The sequence below is a fragment of the Triturus cristatus genome, chromosome 2_2 (assembly GCF_964204655.1).
Source record: "Triturus cristatus chromosome 2_2, aTriCri1.1, whole genome shotgun sequence".
NCBI lineage: Eukaryota > Metazoa > Chordata > Amphibia > Caudata > Salamandridae > Triturus > Triturus cristatus.
The window spans coordinates 1,089,479,024-1,089,499,841 of record NC_140582.1 but is presented as its reverse complement, the minus strand read 5'-3'; the positions used below and the strand labels follow the sequence as shown (position 1 = coordinate 1,089,499,841).

Below are 20,818 nucleotides of genomic sequence, written 5' to 3'. Positions count from 1 at the left end.
GTACAGATACACTGCTGAAAACAGTGCAGACCGGATTTGTGTACCCAAACCCGTCTTGACCGGCACAAACTATGTGCACGTCAGAAAGCCTCCCCAGTAATGGTACTCACCGGGTAGCTCGGAAACGGAAGGCCTCGGAAACTCGACTGAACTTGAACCGGACTGGACTCGACTCGAACACTTCGGACACTGGACTCGACTTGGGACTTCGGAAACTGGTGGGCCTCTGTATACCTCGGATCTTGCTCTCTCAGCTAGGCTCTGGTCGGGATACTTCGCACTTCTCACCGCCTCGTCTGGGTGTTGATCGCAGCCTCAGTCGCCCCCGCTTGACCGGAGGGAGATACAGGAAATCCTGCTGGTACGCGTTATTGTCCGTCCAGCTGTGGTAGGAGACCGGGCCTGCAACTCACCGCCGGCGCGTGAGATGAGAAAGTGTCCCTATTCGGGCGCCATAATGTGGTAAATAAAATTCATTACCGGGACTTAATTTGATACAGAAACATAATAAAATAGCTCCGTAAACAAGAGGCAGAATCCGTGGTATTAGAGGTTCGGAATGGGCTTTATTCCAATGATCGATTATAATCGGTTGCTCCAAGTTCCGTCACCACGAAGGTTCAGGAAGTGAAGTACATACTTTATTGACAAGAAATGACTTTTATAGTACATACATTACAATGAAGCGAATGCAGTAGGCGTAACAATTGATAAGGAAAATGACGATTCATATGCGTAACCGAAAATGGGTGTAATAAGGAGTAAAAAGGAACATAATTGGTTATGATGTCATATATAGGTGGATCTATAAGATAATACTTGGCATAGATGCGCGCGCAGCAGCATGACGTGTGATTGACGTGCAACTAGGGGGTGAGGGGGACTTGACATTTAGCTCTACATGTGGAGACAAGAAGTCTGGGGGGTCAAGTCAACCTAATCCCAAATCATATCTAACATCCTATGTTTAAAGAACTATGTTATCCACAAAAGAAGGACTCTCGGACAGAATCTATTCTATACTGACTATACTGACTGTTAGTGCGTGTACAAGCGTCTAAGTGTCTACACTAGATGCGAGGGCAGGAATTTTCCATAGTAACAGGGCTATGAATTACTTGCATAAAGACAGAGAAGCCGAGCCTTTGCTCGGTAGCTGGAAGAATGTTTACTTAAACTACTAGACAGGAATGCATCGGGCAGGGAACGGAGCAGATAATTTTCGAAGGTGAAATACAGTTCTTGGCAGGCAGCAAGCTGATGTCAGGCTTCGTGAGCCGCGCAGAGAATGAGACAAAGTTCATGGTCACAGATGCAGGCTCGGACTGGAGCTTTCAGAGGCAGAAGGCAAGAGAAGCTTGATGACAGAGTCAGGGCCTACTTGCCTGGACTGTAAAATGGCATAAGTGAACCATATAAAGGCGGTGGCCTTTCGTACTTAGGAATGGAATATCCGGCCCATTCATGGCGGATCAACAGAGGACATGTTAACGGTGGACGCACATGTATTTGCGTCTTCATAACTGGAACTGGAGGGAACATACATGTACTTGTAACATGCACATAGAACCGTTGGGGTCCAAGATAGGGTACATAACTGACCAGAAAAATCCATATTTCCTCTTTTGGGGCTATTCTCGCCTGCAGGGTGTGTCTCAACAGATAATATTTTAAAGATTTGTGTGGGTGCTCTGTCCGATTCCTCTCTAAGGTGAGCAAACCGGACCAAACCATTGGTGTCCTATACATCCTATAGTACAGAGGGGCCAATAAGATCCCATTTTCAAATCACTGCAGGGATGATGCCACCCTTAACCTCATACCTAACCACTAGGGGTTTGGGGCATCAGTCACTTTTTCCACCTAGTTTCCTTCTGTAGGGTACACCAGACAGAGAGCACCGTTTTAGTTGCCTCCGGTGCACTCTGGCACCTAGGGCATCATGATCGTGCCGGTTGGCCGGATCCTCCAATATGGCATACGCCCACTCATTCACAATACTAAGCTGAGCGCCTTCATAATACTTGGCTGATGTCCAGCAGGGCTATTCCACCGTCATCTTGTGGACTGCTGGAGGGTACGGAGAGCCACATGTGTCACTCCGCCAAAGCAAGGTCCTCACCTAACTGTTCATTTTACACAAGAACACCAGTAGTATAGTATGGGGACTATTCTGCAAAACAAACGTGCGTTCGGAAAGGCAGTCATCTTGAAGAGCGCAGCTCTACCCATCCGGGTAAGCGAAAGTGACTTCCAGTGGCTGACATCCGGTATCAAAAATGGTCCAGCACTACTCTAAGCATCATGGGAAGACCACCCAAAATCCCCAGAGTTTCTAGCTTCACCAAATCCAAGATGGTGAAACGTTCTTTCGTTGTGCACTTCAGGTAGCCCACCTTAGGGGTGTGACTAGTCTGTAAGTAATGCATTATGGCTACCTAATTTTCCTGTCTGCTCTGGTGCCAAATGGGCCCCAGGGATGGCATTCCCAGTCTGGGGGGAAACAGGGGTCGCATATCAAAGGCGGCAGAGGCTTTGAAGCCTCTGGCTTTGATATGCTAAATTCACTAGCCATCTTGTTGGAGGAGGTGTGATCACCTTCCTCCAGACAGGCATTGTTTATGTCCTCCGAGCACAGGCTCTCACCTGCAGGGGGGTCAGAAACTAGTCTGTGGTGGCAGGCTGGGAGGTACTAATCAGTCGGCACACTAAGAGACTAGTAGGATTCATGGGACACTTCCCTGGTGCTCTCTGAGTGCATGTCATAATAAATCTTGTACTGGCATCAGTACAGATTTATTAAAATGAGGTGTTTGAAACCAAACACCATTATTTTCATCTAAGCCGTTATGTAGCTGGTTAACTCGTAATGACCAGTGCCCAGTATATATGCCTAAGATGGCTTCCCGATCTCTTGGAATGTTGTGGCAAAGGAACCAGGCATCACAGGGGTATATCTGCTCATGCAGATGTCCTCACATATCATATAATGCACACTGCCTTGGGGACCTAAGGCCTGTTGTAGGGGTGACTTACATATAGTATAAATGCAAAAAGAGCAAATGATGGACGGAATGCTGAACAAATCAAACATTCACACCCAGTCACATTTTTGGGTTTAAACTGGGGTGGCGTAGTGAGCAACAGAACAATGAATTTTACCCAGATTTCTTGACTGGGGTAAATGTTTGATTTATTCAGCATTCTGTTCATCATTTGTTGTTGCATTACATGTAGCATATGTAGTGCACAGGGGCATGGCACACCTGTGGTATCACAATGATCTCCTAGGCAGTCTCCTGGTAGGACTCTCCAGCTCCACTCCCCTCATCCGAAGGCCTGCAGCTCAAATAATTTTGTCGCTTGTCATTGGCATGACCCACTGTAGCAGTCAATCCTCATGGGACCCCTATCGGGATGCGTCTTCAACCGGCATATTGTTCGCCTCCTCCACCAGTGCTATCCATCTGTTCTCAGACTCAGCCATTGGGCGCGTCACAAGACGGCAACCACCTGTGCCCTCTCAGTTTTGGCCTGCACCCTCGTCTGTGTTACCCATGGGTGCCCCACTGGCGTCTGGGTTTGGGCACTTTCACCCTTGTAGGTCGGCAACTGGTGACCCTGTTGCTCAAACCAATCTCACACTTCTGTTGCGGATGTGAAAAAGTGAGAGTGGTCCTTTTTAATAATCCTCCGCTTCGGTGGAAGCAACAAGGTATATCAGATTTCCATTGTTACAAAATTTTGCTTGGCCCCTTAAAAGGTCTCTCTTTGATGTTGGAAAAGCACTGTGTAATCTGAATAAATGTTGACCATACATGTGCGCTGCGTGTATGATGGCATCTCTGTCCCTAAAATGAAGCAGCCAGGCTGCACTAGCTTTCGGTGCCCCCCCGGAGGCGGCAGCCACTTGGGACCTGGTGGGCGCGCACCACACTAAACTATTTAGAGGTATTCTTCTCCTGCACCACCAACACCAACCGCTCCTCGAGGAAGAGGTCCATACTCTGTACCTCCGTCCATTCCAGGACCCCAATCAGTCGGTTATTAAAACTGGTTTGGACCTCCGCATCTTCCACTCTCTCCTGCAGCATGGCCACCTCTTGTTCCAGCCGCTGTATACGTCTAGACTCTAGAAGTGTTTGGACAACATCGGTTGAGGAAGGGCCAACGTAGATTCTGTTTTGGCCACAAGGTCCACTAACTTCCAGTGATCAGCTTGGAGGAGATTCACCTCCTGGGTCACTGCATCTAGATTGAGTTTCTTTGTCTCGTTCGTGTATTTTACTGCTGCCAGAATGGTGGCCGTGTGGGTCTTCAAGTCACGATCTGGCTTATCCGCCTTCAGTGCACTTCCGTCTCCCATGCAGCGTGGCAGGTGGAGCTAGGGTGTCTTAATCACTTTTGGCTGCACCATGGCTTTCCCTTTTGAGTATAGTCCTGCAATGGTGTCCAGTGCAACACCAGCCACCCCGTAAGACGTCGCAGTCTGGGGCTGTCTTAATCTGGCATCGCCCAGCAGAATTCCAGGCTAGAGTGGCACTGCACACCCCCCGCAGGCAGTGCCTCCGGCATGAGTACCCCAATCAAAGGTCCACATACCAGTTCCAGCCAGGTAAAGTATCAGACCGCACCCTCCACAGGGGCGATCACTCCAATGGAGCAGCCGTCACAGGGTGATGTAACATTGGATCTCCAGCTGATTGGCCCCTTGCCAGGCGAAGGAGAAGACAAAAGGAGGGGGTGGGGGGGAAAGAAGGGGCCACTGCTTCGATAAATGCCTTCCCAGTAGGCAATTAAAAGAAAGGGAATGGCGGGGGCTGCCTCCCCTGGGCGCAACAAAGTCAGTATAGAAGCATGTGCTCGTAGGACATCACTCCGTAGGTCCCTCAGTTGTGCGGGAGAAAGGGAGAACTTCCACACAGGCAACTCTTCCCCCAGTCCCAATCTGTCACCCCAGGCACAAGCACTCCCTCCCTCCCCCCCCCCCCCCCTTGCCCCCCCCCCCCCCCCCCACTCCTCTCACCGATCGCATCCCCGCAGTCCTATACTGGAGTCCCGGCCACTGCCGCCATTACTTCCTCTGCCGCCGTTAGTTATGCAAAAGTAGGCTGTGACCGCACTGTTTCTGGGTTGTGTTCTCTGTAGATAATGAGCCCTCCACAAAAGAAAACTCACCTGCTACTGGAGGCACCCAGTTCTCCTGTGAAGTGCAGGCATGTGCATCGCTGTCTTCTGCGCCCCAAATGTGGGCTTGTTCGTCTCGGACTGGGGCCAGATCCTCAATTGGCAATCGTGTGGCGTCATCTTGGCCCTGTGGCTAAACTCCAACGACGGAGCTTCTCCTCTGCGGCTCCCTTGAGGTCACAGCCTCACTCCTGTCCTTTGGGTCCAACATTCGCAGCCCCCGTACCGATAAGGGCACTCAGATCATCACTTGCCGGGCCTCAGGACTTCACTGAGATCCACTTGCTTTGTCCCGGCCATACACCAATGCCTTCTGAACTTCAGCGGTGCTGCTCGCGGAGCTCCCAAAGCCCTCCTAATCGCAGTTCCACCGAACCATACACCCGCACAACACGACCAATTCAGTCAGGGGTGGGAGGGGGGTATTCAGGATAACTTTAATCACGGGCCACAGGTTCTGAAGCCACTCAGTTAAGCAGCCAACACAATATGTGCCCGGGCCACGCCCTCCATATCTTTGTTGATGTGGTGGCAGCCAGTCTGATCTGTTGGCTCCACAACATTAAATATACAAATCTACAATATACAAAGATTTTGAACCTTACTTTTTCAAAAACTACTGAACGGATTTACACCGAATCACAATAAAACAAACTTTCTGCCAAATTTGGTGTAGTTCCGTTCTGTAGTATCGCTGTTCAATATTGCTATTGACTAGTTAATGGGTAAAATGCGTTTTGACATCCCCCCCTCCCCCCCCTTTTTTTCTTGACCCGCACTTGAAGGATCACCCCGAAACATTCCAGGAAGGAGGTGAGGTGGATGAGACAGTTTTTTTTTTTTTTGGTTAGTTTTGTGAAGATTCATTGAACAGCAGTAAAGTTATTAGCTAACCAAATCAATTTTCAATGAAAATGAGGTTCTCACTATAACTACCCAATATATATGGAACTACCCAGTATGTATTGGTGTATGTGTGTGTCGCCAAACAATATTTCATCGATGTCTGGTTATAGGAGTTTCACATCCCTACCTCACACAAAATTGAGGCGAAAATGTCCATGCATGCAACATTAAAAATAAAACTCGGCTGAGTGGCCTAGATTCCTGTAATCACTTTGAAAAATAGAGACAGAGTCTCAGGAGACAGGGCATCTTGTGGGCTGTGTAGCCTTCACCATCTCCCAACTAGAGACTACTGAGCAGGACACTTGATGCTGTAGTTCCCGGACTCTGCAGTCCTTGCTTCTGTAATGCAGTTTTTTTTATTGCATAGATCTTTGAGAATGGATTGCTAGACCCAGTGACAGTGTTCACAGTTGCCTCAAAGTCCCCTATAGGGAGTGAATCATGAGGAGACACACACCTAGTTCAAAAGGCTAACTGGTACCCAAGACAGTGATAATGCTCAAGGAACTCACCTTAAATGGTAACTGAATACTTTATTTTTCAAGACCTCTTTTGGACACCATTGAGGAGACAAAAAATGGACCGTAAACAGGGAAGACCTGGCTTGGTAATTCAGGTTGGACTGTTCCCAAAAAGAACAGGATCAGTACTGATTTGCATGTGGCTGAGTCTGAACTGGGGTGGCGAATTGAGCTAAAGAATGATGGATTCAACCCAGATCTGTGAGTGTCTGAAAATTTTCAGCGTTCCATCCATTATCTCCTTGTGTTTGCTTTGTTCGCCCTAAGTTGGCAGGGTGTGCCCAGACGTGTGTCCCTTGCTCACTTTGCCACTGGATTCAAGCCAGCCTGACTGATTAGGGGTGTTACCCCGAAACCGGTTCCGGGATGCTTCTTTCCGGTCCAGGGAAAACCTGGCTTGGGAGTTCGGGCTGGACTGTTCTCATAAAGGAACAGGGTCAAGACTGATTTGCATATAGCTGGGTCTGAACTGGGGTGGCGAAGTGAGCTAAGGAACGATTATAGATTCAACCCAGATCTGTGACAGGGGTGAGTGTCTGAAAAGTTTCAGCGCTTCGTCCATCAGCCGCTTGGGTTTGCCTCTTTTTGGCAATACCTATTATCTCTAACTTGCATGTTATAAACCAGTAATAGCTGCTGCCAGGTCTTTAGGTCTAGGATCAACAACTAGATACTTAAAAGTCAACATTTTGTAGATGGTGTCTTCTTCAATAACAGCAACCTCATTCTCCCCTTCTGCTCCCCCAGCACCAAATAAGCACTTTTTAAAAGTGCAGACTCGTGTTGTATCTAGCTGGATGGAGATTTCCTGACAATGGGTCCTTCAAAATACACAATTGAGGAACTGAATCTGATTGTCCAGGAACCCTCACCCGTCTCCCTCATTCTGTTCTTCCTATCTAGTCAGACACCTTGATGAAAGACTTGAAAGCCTTCCATTGAAAGTGACTGTGGGACTGGAAAGGAAATGTCGGAAAACCTGTTTAGTCCGCTAGTTTAAGAAACCTCAGTCCTTTTTTTTTTTTTTTGCACACAGATTGATGGTTCTAATGAATCTGTTAGCGGGAATTATAATTTTGTTGTAAATTTTTAGTATTGGCATGTGTTGTTGTTCACTCACTTGAACTTAAATATGCCAACTTGGACAGACTGCAGTTTCTCATCTCACCAAGTGTGAAGAAGGAATTCAACTTTAACTGAGAAAGAGAATGCATTTTATTTGTATTTCACCCTAGACCACTGACCTGGTCAGTTTGACTGCTCTCCCCCTAAGCAGCTCCTACTCTAAGTGCTGCCCCCTGAGCTCGGTTACTGGGTGTTTGAGAATCTCCTCGACCCGCAGGCTCTTGCCTGTGCCTCATCGCTGGTGATCCACTGGGAGAGCACTCTGCTCTTCTGCTGTTCCACCTCGCTTGGCATTTTTCTCTGTGCCCTCTTTTCTCTCTTTATTTTTCCCTCTTCTCTCTTTTCTCTCCCGCGCTCCCTGTGTTTGCTCTCTGCCACTGTTGCCCCCACAGCCTCCTCCCGTGTGTCCTTACCGCCTCCCAGCTGAGCACCCTACCCCCGAACCCAACTTAATGGCGGTCACTGGCACGCCAAATGCAAGCCCGTCTGCGCTTGTCCGCAACCCGACCGTGACCAGCGCCAGGGCCCCTGGTCCTTCGACCCGCCTCCGCTACGACTCCCTTACCCTCCATGCCCTCAACCCCGGACGCAGCAACAACTGCCAGCTTTCGCCGACGAGCAACAGCCAAGCCACGATCTCCTGTCGTCACCACTTCTAGACCCAAGCAGCAGCCCCCAGCCTTCCAGACCTCACCGTTCACAAACCACTTAACTGCATCCTCCTCAACGCGCGCTCCGTACACAAGCACGTCATAGAAATCTGGGACCTTCTCAACACTCACTCGCCCAACGTTGCCTTCCTCATAGAAACCTGGACCAACGCCAACTCCATGCCTGCATCACTATCGTCCACAAAAGCACCCTCCGCATGACACCCACCGGCATGAACGACACGACAACCCATTTGGAGCATCTCTACTTCCAGATACAGACCAACCCTAAAACGACTCTCTGCGGAACCCTTATCTACAAACCCGCCCGTCCCCCGCGCTCCTTTCACCGACACCATCATCAACCACATCGCACCCCACATCTACCACAAACTACGTCCTACTTGGGGACCTAAACTTTCACCTGGACAACCACGACGACCTCAACACCACCGCCCTTTTAGAGAACCTCACCAACATTGGACTGAAGCAACTTGTCACGGCCCCCACGCACACAGCGGGATACACACTCGACCCGGTCTTCGCAGTAGGAAACTGTCTCCTACAGCCACACCACTGAACTCCTCTTGACAGACCACTGCTGCATCCACTTCTTCAGAAAACCCACTGTACACAAGCACACCTACCGCCTCTCTCGTAGAAGTTGGAACAAAGTCACCGCAGACTGTCTCACCTCTGCCCTCATCAGCACCCCACCACCGGCGGTGCTAGATGCTAACACCACGGCACGCAACCTCCACTGCTGGATCAAAAAGTGTGCCTACACACTCTCCCCCCTCAAGAAAGCCACACGACGACACTTCAAGAAAGCAAGCTGGTTCATTCCTGCACTCCAAGAATCCAAGCGCTGCTGCTAACGACTCGAAAAGACATGGAGCAACAAAACCCCAGAAACACGCACCGCCTACAGGGCAGCCACCACAGCACCCCAACAGCTCATCAAATCCACAAAGAAGAAATTCCTCCAAGACAGAATCCTCACCCAACACACCAAAGAACTCTTCTCCATCATCAGGGAATTTGCCAAACCCTGCAGTGAAATAGACGTCCCACCCTCCCAAAACCCCTGCAACAGACTTGGAACCTTTTTTTCTTTTTTTACCTCAAGACTAAGTTGATGTACGATGACATTCACAACCAAGACCTCCGCACTGCTCCTTCACCCCTCCCTAGTGACGCTGCCCAACAGACCCTGCTCACTTGGACCCCATTCACGACAGAAGACACCTTCGAGACCATGAGGAGCATCCACTCCAGAGCACCCTCAGACCCCTGCCCACCCCACATCGTCCACAGAGCTGCCACAGCCACCGCACCTGAACTACGCCGAATGATCAATTGCTCCCTCTCTGAAGAAACCCTCCGAAGACCCGACAGACCAAGAACTGCAGGCCCATCTCCCTGCTTCCATACGCAGCCAAAGTCATCAAAAAGGCAGTCAACGCCCAGCTAGCAAACTTCATCGAAGCCAACAACATCCTGGACTTCTCTCAACCTGGATTCCATAGCAACCACAGCACCGAGACCGCCCTACTCGCCACCGTCATCCACTCCCTCCTTGTCCAGGGGCAAACGGCAGCCCTCATCCTCCTAGACCTCTTGGCTGCCTTCGACACTGTCTCCCACTGTACACTAGACACCAGACCCCACGACGCCGGAGAAAGGCCCTTGACTGGATTTGCTCATTTCTCACAAGCAGAACGCAGCGAGTCAGACTTCCGCCCTACCTTTCGTGAACAAACGGAGAACGGATGTGGAGTGCCCCAGGGGTCCTCCCTCAGCCCCACCCTTTTCAACATCTACATGGCCCCCCTCACAACCATCGTCGGAAACCACAAGCTCAACATAGTCTTCTATGCCGACGACACCCCACACATCCTCTCCCTCACTAAAGAGCCCAACATCAGCAGACACAACTTCCAAGTAGGAATGAAAGCCGTCTCAACCTAGATGAAGAAGTGTTGCCTGAAACTCCACTCGGAGAAAACAGAAGTCCTCATCCTTGGCTACACGTCCTCCGCATGGGACGACACATGGTGGCCCCCCGCCCTCGGAAATCCCCCCCACACCACCCTGACGGACCGCGCACAAAACCTCAGTATCCTACTAGACTCATCGCTCATGATGAACCGCCAGATCAATGCCGTATCCTCGCCCTCTGCATACTCTAAAAAACGTTCAAATGGATGCCATCCGAGTCCAGAAAAATGCACGCCCTCATCAGTAGCAAACTGAACTACAGCAACGCTCTCTATGCCGGAATCCACCAGAAACTACTTTCCAAACTCCAGACCGTTCAGAACGCTGCAGCCAGATAGATTCTAGACATCCCTCGTCACAACCACATCACCCAACACCTCCGCGATCTCCACTGGCTCCCCATCGATAAAAGAATAACCTTCAAGCTGCTCACTGATGCACACAAAGCTCTCCACAACATCGGACCAGCCTACCTGAACAACCACCTCTCCTGCCATGAACCCAAGAGACACCTCCGATCTGCTGACTTCTCTCTGGCCACCATTCCACATATCTACAAGACCAGAAGGGAGGAAAGTGCTTCTCCTACTTCGCAGCCAAGGCCTGGAACGACCTCCCCCTCCTCTTCCGGCACGTCCCTACACCGCTCCAGTTCAGGAAGGACCTCAAGGTCTGGCTCTTCGGATGACTCCAGCACTATAAGGAGCCGCTCCCCCCTAGAGGCTTGAGACCCTCGCGGGTGAGTAGCTGCGCTTTACCAACCTTCATTGATTGATTGACCCTGGTACTGCAAGATAGATTAATATTTTTAAATTGTCAAATGCTCATCAGACTTGAGTCATTGTGAAGAAACTCTAAAATTGAACGTAAAATTAACAGATTAAGTCCACTTGATTTACTGACTCTATTAAATAGTATATTTTATTTATGATGGTGCTATGATAATTTGGATATGTTGTTTTGAACTTTGACCTCCACAAGTAAGGAGGTGCATTTGGTTAGCAAATTGAGATTTATAAACCCTTACTATTGTTTTAATGGTGACAGTAGTCTCTTAAATCAGTTTTGAAAGATGCGTAGTAGTCTGAAATTTGATGAACAATGTAAACAACTGCTTATGTTTTTCCTAGCATGTAAGTATGAAGTTATTTGTTTTGTTGCAAATTACTCTTTAACCCCTTCAGTGCCCATGACGAGATAGTCTCGTCATGGAGCACGGTTGCGCTGTGCCCATGACGAGACTATCTCGTCATGAACCCCGCCCGCTAATTCAACGCCCGGCACAGGGCGGGGAAAGGGCGGGGCACTGAAGAGGTTAAATCATGCACCATTTCTTTTATTGTCTTTAAACCCAATGTCTCCTTTTATTTTAGAGCAAGCCTGGTCCATTGCATATCTTCTCAAAAGAGGAAGTGATGAAGGAATCTAAACCGCATTGTGACAAGCCACATAGTGACACACTTCCTGCCATCATTTCTTCTGTGGATGATAAGGCAGAAGGTAATCACAATATAGTCTGAAATAAATATTAGATTTGTAAAAATTATGGAAAAGATTGATGTTTTTCTGAGAATTGATATTTTGACAGAACGTTTTGGTTTTCTCATCATTCTTGATCTTCTACAATGTTGGTGGTGGTTCAAAAATGTGGGGAAAAAAGGATTGTTCACTAGTAAGGGTAGTCAACGTTTTCTTTGCATTTGAGAGTAAAGTCCTCTTGTTTGCTAAACGTGGTAGGCGATAACATTTTAGTAAAAAATAACTAAGGTCTGGTGAAGATTCTTCTGAACCAATTTAAGCCATCAATTGTGGCTTGAAAATATTCTTTCAGAAAGAAGATTTCCTCTCCTCCCATAGTATGTGCATTATATAAGTATGTATCCTTAATCTATTCTGGCATAAAGGTTTTCGTTAATAGTCATGACATCTTAGTGGCAATGGTGTATTGGGACCAAATGATTTGTATAGTATAATCTATAGAGGAGCAGATAATATAAGAAGTATTTTTTATTTCATTAACCAGCATGGTCCATGCAGAAGAATTACATATTTGTTATTGGATGGCAAGAATATGCTTGATAGTGTTGAATGACTTTTCCGAGTGTAGTACCTCAGTGGTTCATAATATGTCCCAGATTTATTTCTTAAGTGGGCGGGAGTGATGTGCATTGACTCCCAGGCTGAGGATATCCGTTAACAAATAAACGGCTTAACATGATTGTTTAAATGTATAAACTGAAGGAAATCGTGTCGCCATCTTTCCACAGTAACCCCTGCTTTTCATGTTCTTCATGCATCTGATAAATTAGTGTCAAATAGTAAAAGGGTCAAGAGGGTGTGATTTAAGGTTTACAGCTCTTTGTCTGGTTTTAGCAATATCCTGTTAGATCTTTTAATAATGGTGTGTAATGAGGCAATCAAAAGCTTAAGGTGTCTATTTTAACTATGCATGAGGCGTAAGGGCACTAGCTACGTTACCAGTGGAGTGAATCCAGAAGATATTTGTTTTTATTATTTTTTTATTAAGCTTTGTCTCTGCTCTTAAGGCTGATATGGTAAACGAGCCTTTGCTGTTGATGTGCCATGGGAGTATGACCGCTAAAATAAAGTGACTTAATTCATGTGTTTATTACCATGCTGTATGTGGATTTATATGGTTTGACAAAGCTAGTGTGGTCACTGCTGAGTTCAACTTTCACACCTCCGATTGACAGGGGTAAAGCATTGACTAATGGGTAGTGTGTGGCATATACAACATCAGGACCCATCACTAAGAGACCCCTCAAAACAGTTATGATATATCTTACATTCTTCTCTTTTTAATTTAGACACTCATCCTTAGCCTTGGTGTCCTTTTATATGCCACATACACATTGTCATAAATACTCTTCTGTTAAACTCAATCCAGGCTTCAAAGAAGCTAATCCAATCTATTCTAAGGTCACCCTAAGCACCTGGGCTTACAGCGTATTCTTTGAACTCCCTGAATTGCTAAGCATTCTCAACCATCTCGCTGCAGTGAGTTATAGTAGCACCTGATTCATTAGTTCCAAAACAGTTCTATAAATAATAATTTTAGCAGTGGGTGTCGTGATTTGCTTATTGTCTACTAGTATTTTTCGCACTCTGAAAGCCGCATTTGGTACACCATTTGCTGTGGAAATGACAGCAATCCATGCCCGTGGATCAGGAACAGATTTTCTCCCCAGATCAGCATGAAGCAATGCTTCCAAAGTTATTACAGTTAAAATGTAATGTAAAGTTTGCGGGAGACTGATCTACTCTTTTCGCTTGGGGCCGCCTGTTAGAGTGCTGGTTGGTGGCAGGGACCTCATAAGTCCTGAGTGCGCAATATCTTTCTCGGGGGGGATTGCAGTGGTGCCATCGGGGACCGCATTGCTCGAGTCTCGCCTTGCTGAATATGGTGCAGTGATTGGAATCTCGGAGGGCAAGCACCCATCTTTCCTTGATGCGTGCAGATTGCGCTGGGTCACGCTGGACTGCCTTCGGGCGCTGATGCTTTGGTGAAGTTGACAAACACAATGGTCTGCGCTCGAGTAGGCAGACCCTGCTGTTCTTGTTCAGTGCCCAGCGTTGATGCATGTGGATGCCCAAAAGGGGCTGCCGACACTGCAAAGGCCCAGGACTGGCCAGGCAGAGTCAGACTCCGGATTAGCAGAGACTAGCTAAAGTTGTTTGTGTGAATGAAATCTTAGATGGCCCTGTGATTTCCTGAACAGGGGGCAAGCTAACAAGCCCTTTGAGTTACTTAGGTTGCAAAAGGTTGTAGAGAACAGGTCCAGTCTTCTCACCTCCCAAGTCCGAGGCAGCAGGCCAACACAGCAGAGCAGGTAGCAAAGTGGCAGTCCCTCCTGTAACACAGCTCCTCTTCTTGACAGTCTCCTTAGGATCTCAAAGGGAACTAGTGAAAAGGGGTGGGGCATACACCCAAAACCTCTACCCAAATGTATCCTTGAAATGGGGGGGGGGACTACAAAGCAAACCTTTGTGTTGCACAAGTCTCCTTTCAACCCAGCTCTGTTTGCCAGCCTATTTGTGGGGGGTAAATAGGTGTTTTGTGTGATGCCAGGCCACTACCTATTCAGGTGTATGTGTCAACTCTTCTGCTCCCTCTTGCCCAGGAAGACCCATCAGTATGCAGATTCAGCTGAGTGTCCTGTACTTGGTGCTGACTAGAAGGAGTGCACAAAGTGTAGCTGTTACCCCACCCCAGACGTGTATTGGACACAGGCTGCAAGGAACACAAGAGAGCTAAGAGCAAAGAAATGTCTACTTTCTAAAAGTGGCATTTCTAGATGAATACTAGATCTACGTTACCAGTGAAGGCTCATTTGGGTGATTGTCCCTACCAGGACATGTACAACAAAAAGGTACTTGCCCTACCTTTTACTTACACAGCACCCTGTCCTAAGGGCTGCCTAGGGCCTACCTTAGGGTAGTTTAAGGCTTAGCAAGTAGTTGGGAATGCCATGTCGAGGTGGCAGTAAATTGGGCCCACAAGCACTGCAGTGGCAGGCCTGAGTCTGGTTTGAAAGGCTACTTCTGTGGGCGTCACAATCAGTGCTGCAGGGCCACGAGTAGCATTTAGTTACAGACCCTGGGTATATGGTATCCCACTTTACTAGAGACCTATAAGTGAACCAAATATGCCTATCCTGGATAAACCAATTGTCATCACATTTTAGATAAGAGCACATGCACTTTAGTACTGGTCAGCAGTGGCAAAGTGCACAGTGTCCTAAAGCCAGCAAAATGAAGCCAAAAATAAAAGAAGAGGAAGGTGAAAAGTTTGGGGTAACCCTGCAAAAAGGGCCAGTACCAACATCCCCCTCCCCCCAACCTAAAGCCAGGGTAGACTAATCAATACCTTGATGGTCTTCCCTGCTTAGGGCCTATAACCAGGACAATGGCCCACTACTGCAGGAGTACTTACCAAGACTAGGCCTCTCTGCAACCAGTTGGAGCCCTCTGTCTAAACTCTCAGGGCCCTCTTAACGGACCCATGGGAATCACTTCTCCTCACCTGTGGACCCCATCTATGCAGCACCTAACCTTACTTTGCTCAAAGATGCATCCCAGTAGGCAGAGAGGACCACCATGGCCAACAAAGTGATGTGACCCATTCCACCCCGTGGGTCTGAATTCTGTCCCCAACACAAGGAAAATTCTGTCCAAGACAACAACCAACAGAGGCCACTGACACCTGTCTGTGATAACACCCAGGCCCCAGACCATCCAGGTCAGTAGCCCCAGCTGGCTTGTCCCCTTCTTCCATTCCACTTTCCTACCAGTTGAGTGGTGTTATCCTGAGACTGGTCATCCAGGCTAGGGTCTGCACATTGAGGCAGGAATGGGCTCTTCCTCTCCCTGCATCTCCATCTGGGGTCCTATAACCTCTGCTTGGGAGTAGTACCCCCAGAAAATGTAACTGTCAGGGTGCCTGTGGCAGTCACCCCTCCTAGTGCTCCTGACACTGGAGGTAATTCATTCCCCAGAATACAGTTGGTGGGCATCTGGGGACTAACTATGACTCTGGGTCACCCCTCCAACCCTCTCTAGGGATAACTGGGCCATAGGACAGACTAACTCCTGCCCATGGGCGGGAGTTACCCAACACACCTGGCCAGTGTACTGCTCTGGGGAAACTAGCTTTTTCACTACCATAGTTTGGCTAGCCCCAGTGTCCCTCAGATCAGTGATTGGGACCCCATTCACGTCCACCTGATGGAAATGATGACTCCCACCCTCAAGGATCACCAACTCACCCTCTGATCCCACCTCCCAGCTTAGGGGGATTGTGACATGGTCTGGGAACTGCCCCTGGGGACTAGTCATTCCTAAGGCCACATTGGCCTCCCCTGTAGAGATACTATCAGTGGATGGTTTCTTAGGACAGACAGTGCCCCCACTTCTTGTGTCCTAGCTTGGAACACTCAAAGCGGCTGTTTTGAAATGGGAAGCCCTGGGCCACCGCCTTCCAGAACCTCCCTCCTTTTGAGAAGGGACATGAGAACCCTTTCTTCCCCCTTAAACATGGACCGATCCGTCTCGAGGAGCCTGAAACACCCTTCTTTTGGGCTCAGGGGCTGAGCCAGAGGTCTGCCTCCTTAGCAAGCTTGCAGGGGTCAGAGAGCTTACTGTCAATCAGGTGCTGGCGCAGCTCTATAAAACAAAGACTAAACATGTGGTCTTTTGCGAATAAATTGTACAGCCCTTTGTAATCCTTCACATCACTGCCCTTCACCCAATCATCCAGTGCCATTAAAAAATAATCCACAAATTCCATCCAGGTCTGTAGGGCAAGTTTAGCACTGTCCCTAAACTACTTCCTATATTTCTCTGGGGTCAAACCATATTTCCTGGTAAGGGACTCCCTAATGGTGGGGTACCTCATCCTGTAGCTCCCCTCTAGTGCCAGTAGGGTGTCACTCTCTTCAGTTGGGATATGCTTCCACATACTTCAATGGACTATTTTCTTACTGGATGTTTTAAATCTTTGCTACCATCTGAAGCTATGTCCCCCTGCTTCGTGATCGAGAGGGCCCGCCGCGCCCTGACCAAGCAGCCACCGCCAGGAGAGCCATTGAGACCTGTGATTGGCCAACTGCTCAATTACACAGATCGAGATGCCATACTTTGGTTCGCCAGGACACATAAAGACCAAATGCTCTTTAATTCTCACCAAATCATGATGTTCCCTGACTATACCAGATTGGTACAGCAACAACGCCAATTCTTTCTGGCTGCGAAGCGCAGACTTGGAGAACTGAACTTGTCCTATATGCTGCTGTACCCCGCCAGAATGAAAGTAATCTTTAACTCTAAAACGTTCTTTTTGACTCTCCCGCAGAGGTATTTGCCTGGACCGATGAAGGCGCACCTCAAACCACACTCGCCGCCACCACCACCAGATTCTGACTCCTCGCAGGGCTCACACAGGAGTCGGCAGAACAGAGGCATGTCCAGATGGCGGCACAGATCTTGCTCCAACTGGAGGGCACACAATCAGGCCGAGACAACCGAGTGATCCTTACTCGGACAGACACATAGCCCAATGATACGGCCGCTGGCTTTACCTGCTGGGATTGGAAATACAATAACTGGGGTCACACATGCAGGTTCTAGGCGGTTCACGCTCCTGGACATCTAGTGTTATGTTGTACAGTGTTGGGATGGGTGGGTTCTTTTGGTGGGACTGCTTAGGGCTTTAGGTTCGGGGCCCGAGTAACGCCTTCACCGCAACAGAAGTATTGGGGTGGGGGAGAGGGGAGGGTGGGTGGGGGAGTTGTTGTTTTTTTTATTGTTAGCACAGTTTTTGACACCGAATACACAGATATGTCCCATGCTGACAATATTGTGATTGCAGACATTGACTACAACACAGGTTGATGACACAACAAACACCTAACTCTCCGTTGGGAGAACTAAAGATTATATCGTGGAATGTATGTGGCCTGCTGAATAAAATCCAGCGAGGGGCGGTACTCCGTTTAGCAAAACGGTACGATACAGATATGCTCCTGTTGTAAGAAAAACATCTCTTGGACAATAAAGCTCCATGCCTTAGTAGATTTGGTTTTGCCACTGTGTACAATCCAGGGTTTACACTGGATCCTAATACATCGGCGCGTGCTGATCCTAATCTCCAAACATTGGTTAGATCCTGGTGGGCAATTCACTATAGTCTCTGGCACGGTTGCGGGGGAACAGATAACGATTTGGAGCAATAATCGATTAGGGGGTAGATATAAGCTTCCGCACAGTCGAGAAACGCAGACGCCTGACTCAGGTTCTTGAGCTGGAGGTGCGTCAAAGCCAATTAGAGACGCAATTAATAGAAGGGTCGGACCCAAGCTCTCATCGTAATCTCCTACTTATCCAACAACAAATCCATCAGCTCCTTACTGATGAGGCCAAGGAGGCTACACTAGCGACCCAGCATAGGATCTACCAATGGGGCGATAAGGCCAGTAAAATGCTTCATCAGCTATGCTATGCCAGGCTAGGTCAGCCCCTGCTACCTCTCCTGAGGGACCTAGACGGTGCGTTCTGCCTTTCCCCCCCGAAAGGGTGGTCCAAGCTTTTGCATCCTTTTATTCCAATCTCTATCCACAGCGGGAGCATATATCGGAGTCCCTTATAGACTAATTTCTATCGGATATTCCTCCCCGTAAGCTCTCCGATCATGTACGAGACTTGCTGGATAGCCCTATTACGACAGACGAACTAAATGCGGCATGATCGAGCATTTAACTCAGCAAGGCCCGGGTCCGAAAGGCTTTCCAAGCGATTTCCTGCGTCCGCATATGACGACTTTAGGTCCACATCTGTTTGAGGCACTGCATGAGGCTTTAGAACAGCGTATCCTGCCCACAGACTGGCGGCATACTGAGATCATGTTGTTCCTCAAGCCTGGCCGTCCTCCTGATGACCCTGCTTTGTATCGTCCTATCTCGTTGCTCAATTTTGAGCCCAAGCTCCTGAGGAAGGTCCTCCGCTCATTTTTTATTTATTTTACAGAGTTTTATATAGCGCGAACTTGACCCAAATCGGGTATCAGAGCGCTTTACATAGCACCAGTTGCATTACATGAGGACACATTCATTTTTTTTGTTAGGCACGGGGAGATTAAGTGATTTGCCCAGAATCACAGGATGTTCAGCGTCATTGCCGAGACTCTAACCCAGTTCCCCAGATTCAAAGTCGAAAGCCCTAGCCATTAGGCCAACTCCTGGATGCTCATTCATCCCGACCAGTCTGGCTTCATGCCACAGCGCTTCACGTAGGCGAGTTCACAACCCCATTGCAGGAGTTCATAGACTCTGTCGCCCAGCGGCAGTTCTGCTGGCCTACATAGATAAGGCGTTTGAATAGGTAGGTCCAGCTCAGGGAGATAAACTCCTTAATGCCATAAACCTGGGGCCTCAGTTCATAGCATATACTCGGCTGTTATATATGGATCTGTCCGCGTAGCAGGCTTTCGGTCAGCCCCCTTTTCCATCCGTCGGGGCACGAGACAGGGATGCCCCCTGTTCCCCCTCCTGTTTGCCCTAGCCATAAAGCCCCTAGCGTGTGGGTAAGCCAGGACCCGCTGATCCGGGGGATAGACTGCACGCAGGAATATTCGGACAGAATCGCGCTCTACATTGATGATGCTCTTTTCTTTATGACAGTGGTTCTCTGGGCCCGTGTCCTCCAGATTCTTAGAATTATTGGGGAAACCACTGGCTTGAGCACCAACCCAACCCAACCCATCCAAATCCAGGAGTCCGGTGTGGGCTTCACAATTATCCATTGCTACCACAGGCTTTAAGTACTTGGGGGTCTTTATTTCGCTGTGCCCTACGATCTCATGGGCGCACAGTATCGCCCCACTACTTCCGGCTGCCCGCAATGAGACGACGGTTTGGTCACAGCTGCCTTTATCTCTACATGGCCAATCCGCTATCTTGTTAATATGGTGTCCTTACAACGTCTGCTTTATCGACTTCCGAATTTTCCATATAATATTCCTCCTTCATGGTTTATGCAACTCAATGCGATCCTCAATCGATTTTTATGGCGGGGGAGCGATCTGGGTTGCACTTCTTACATGCACACAATCCACTTATTGCGGCTGCATTGCAACAGCAGACGTCCATGCATATTATTCTGTCTCTCACCTTTTGGTGTTTAATGAATGGTGGGATGGGTCCCGATCAGATCCGGCCTATGCAGTCGAAACAGGCGGACATGGCTGGTACCCCCTTGCTGCACCTCCTGTACAGCAACACGTCCCTAGAAACACTCCCTCCAGCATGCCAGACAGTTGTACAAATCTGGAGACGCACAGTTGGATCCATGGGATGGTGGGGCAGGTTGACAGGCTCCACTCTCCTCTGGCAGAGCACGTATCTACGGCCCATTTCCGCTCTGTGCGGGTTCCGTAAATGGGACCTTATTGGGATCTCTACGCTTGGGGATATCATGCAGGGCACTACCCTTAAGTCCTTTCAGCGGTAGCAAACCGACTACGACTTACATAAATCTCAGTTTCATCGCTAGTTGCCACTTCAGCACGCCCTAGACCCCCATATTCGTCATTTGGAGACTCTACCAGAATACCACCCGCTAGAGGGCCGCTTGCTGATGAGGGACTTAGAGGCTCACAAAATCAGACAAATCTATCAGACGCTCAACACTCACACGAAGATCACCATACACAAAACTAGAGTGGCATGGAAGGCAGATCTGCTGGCCCTCACGGATGATGACTGAACTGAAGCCATGGCTAGTCCCCGGTCTGTGGCGGTGTCTTCCTGCTACCGACTCATTCAGTTCAAGTACCTCCACCGGGTATATATCACACTTGTTGTAGGTTGTGGAAAATGGGGGTTATCCAGTCTCCTCTGTGTCTCCGCTGCG

General features: G+C 48.6%; 1 protein-coding gene across 2 annotated transcripts in view; it reads left to right on the top strand.

The window, feature by feature from the left end:
- Nucleotides 1-20,818, top strand: part of IMMT (inner membrane mitochondrial protein) — a 472,217-nt gene that overhangs the window by 119,662 nt on the left and 331,737 nt on the right. For both annotated transcript variants that reach the window (XM_085642618.1, XM_085642619.1), the window contains exon 4: nucleotides 11,767-11,893. In XM_085642618.1, coding sequence (XP_085498744.1) covers nucleotides 11,767-11,893 — 127 coding nt within the window. The remainder of the gene's footprint in view (nucleotides 1-11,766; nucleotides 11,894-20,818) is intronic.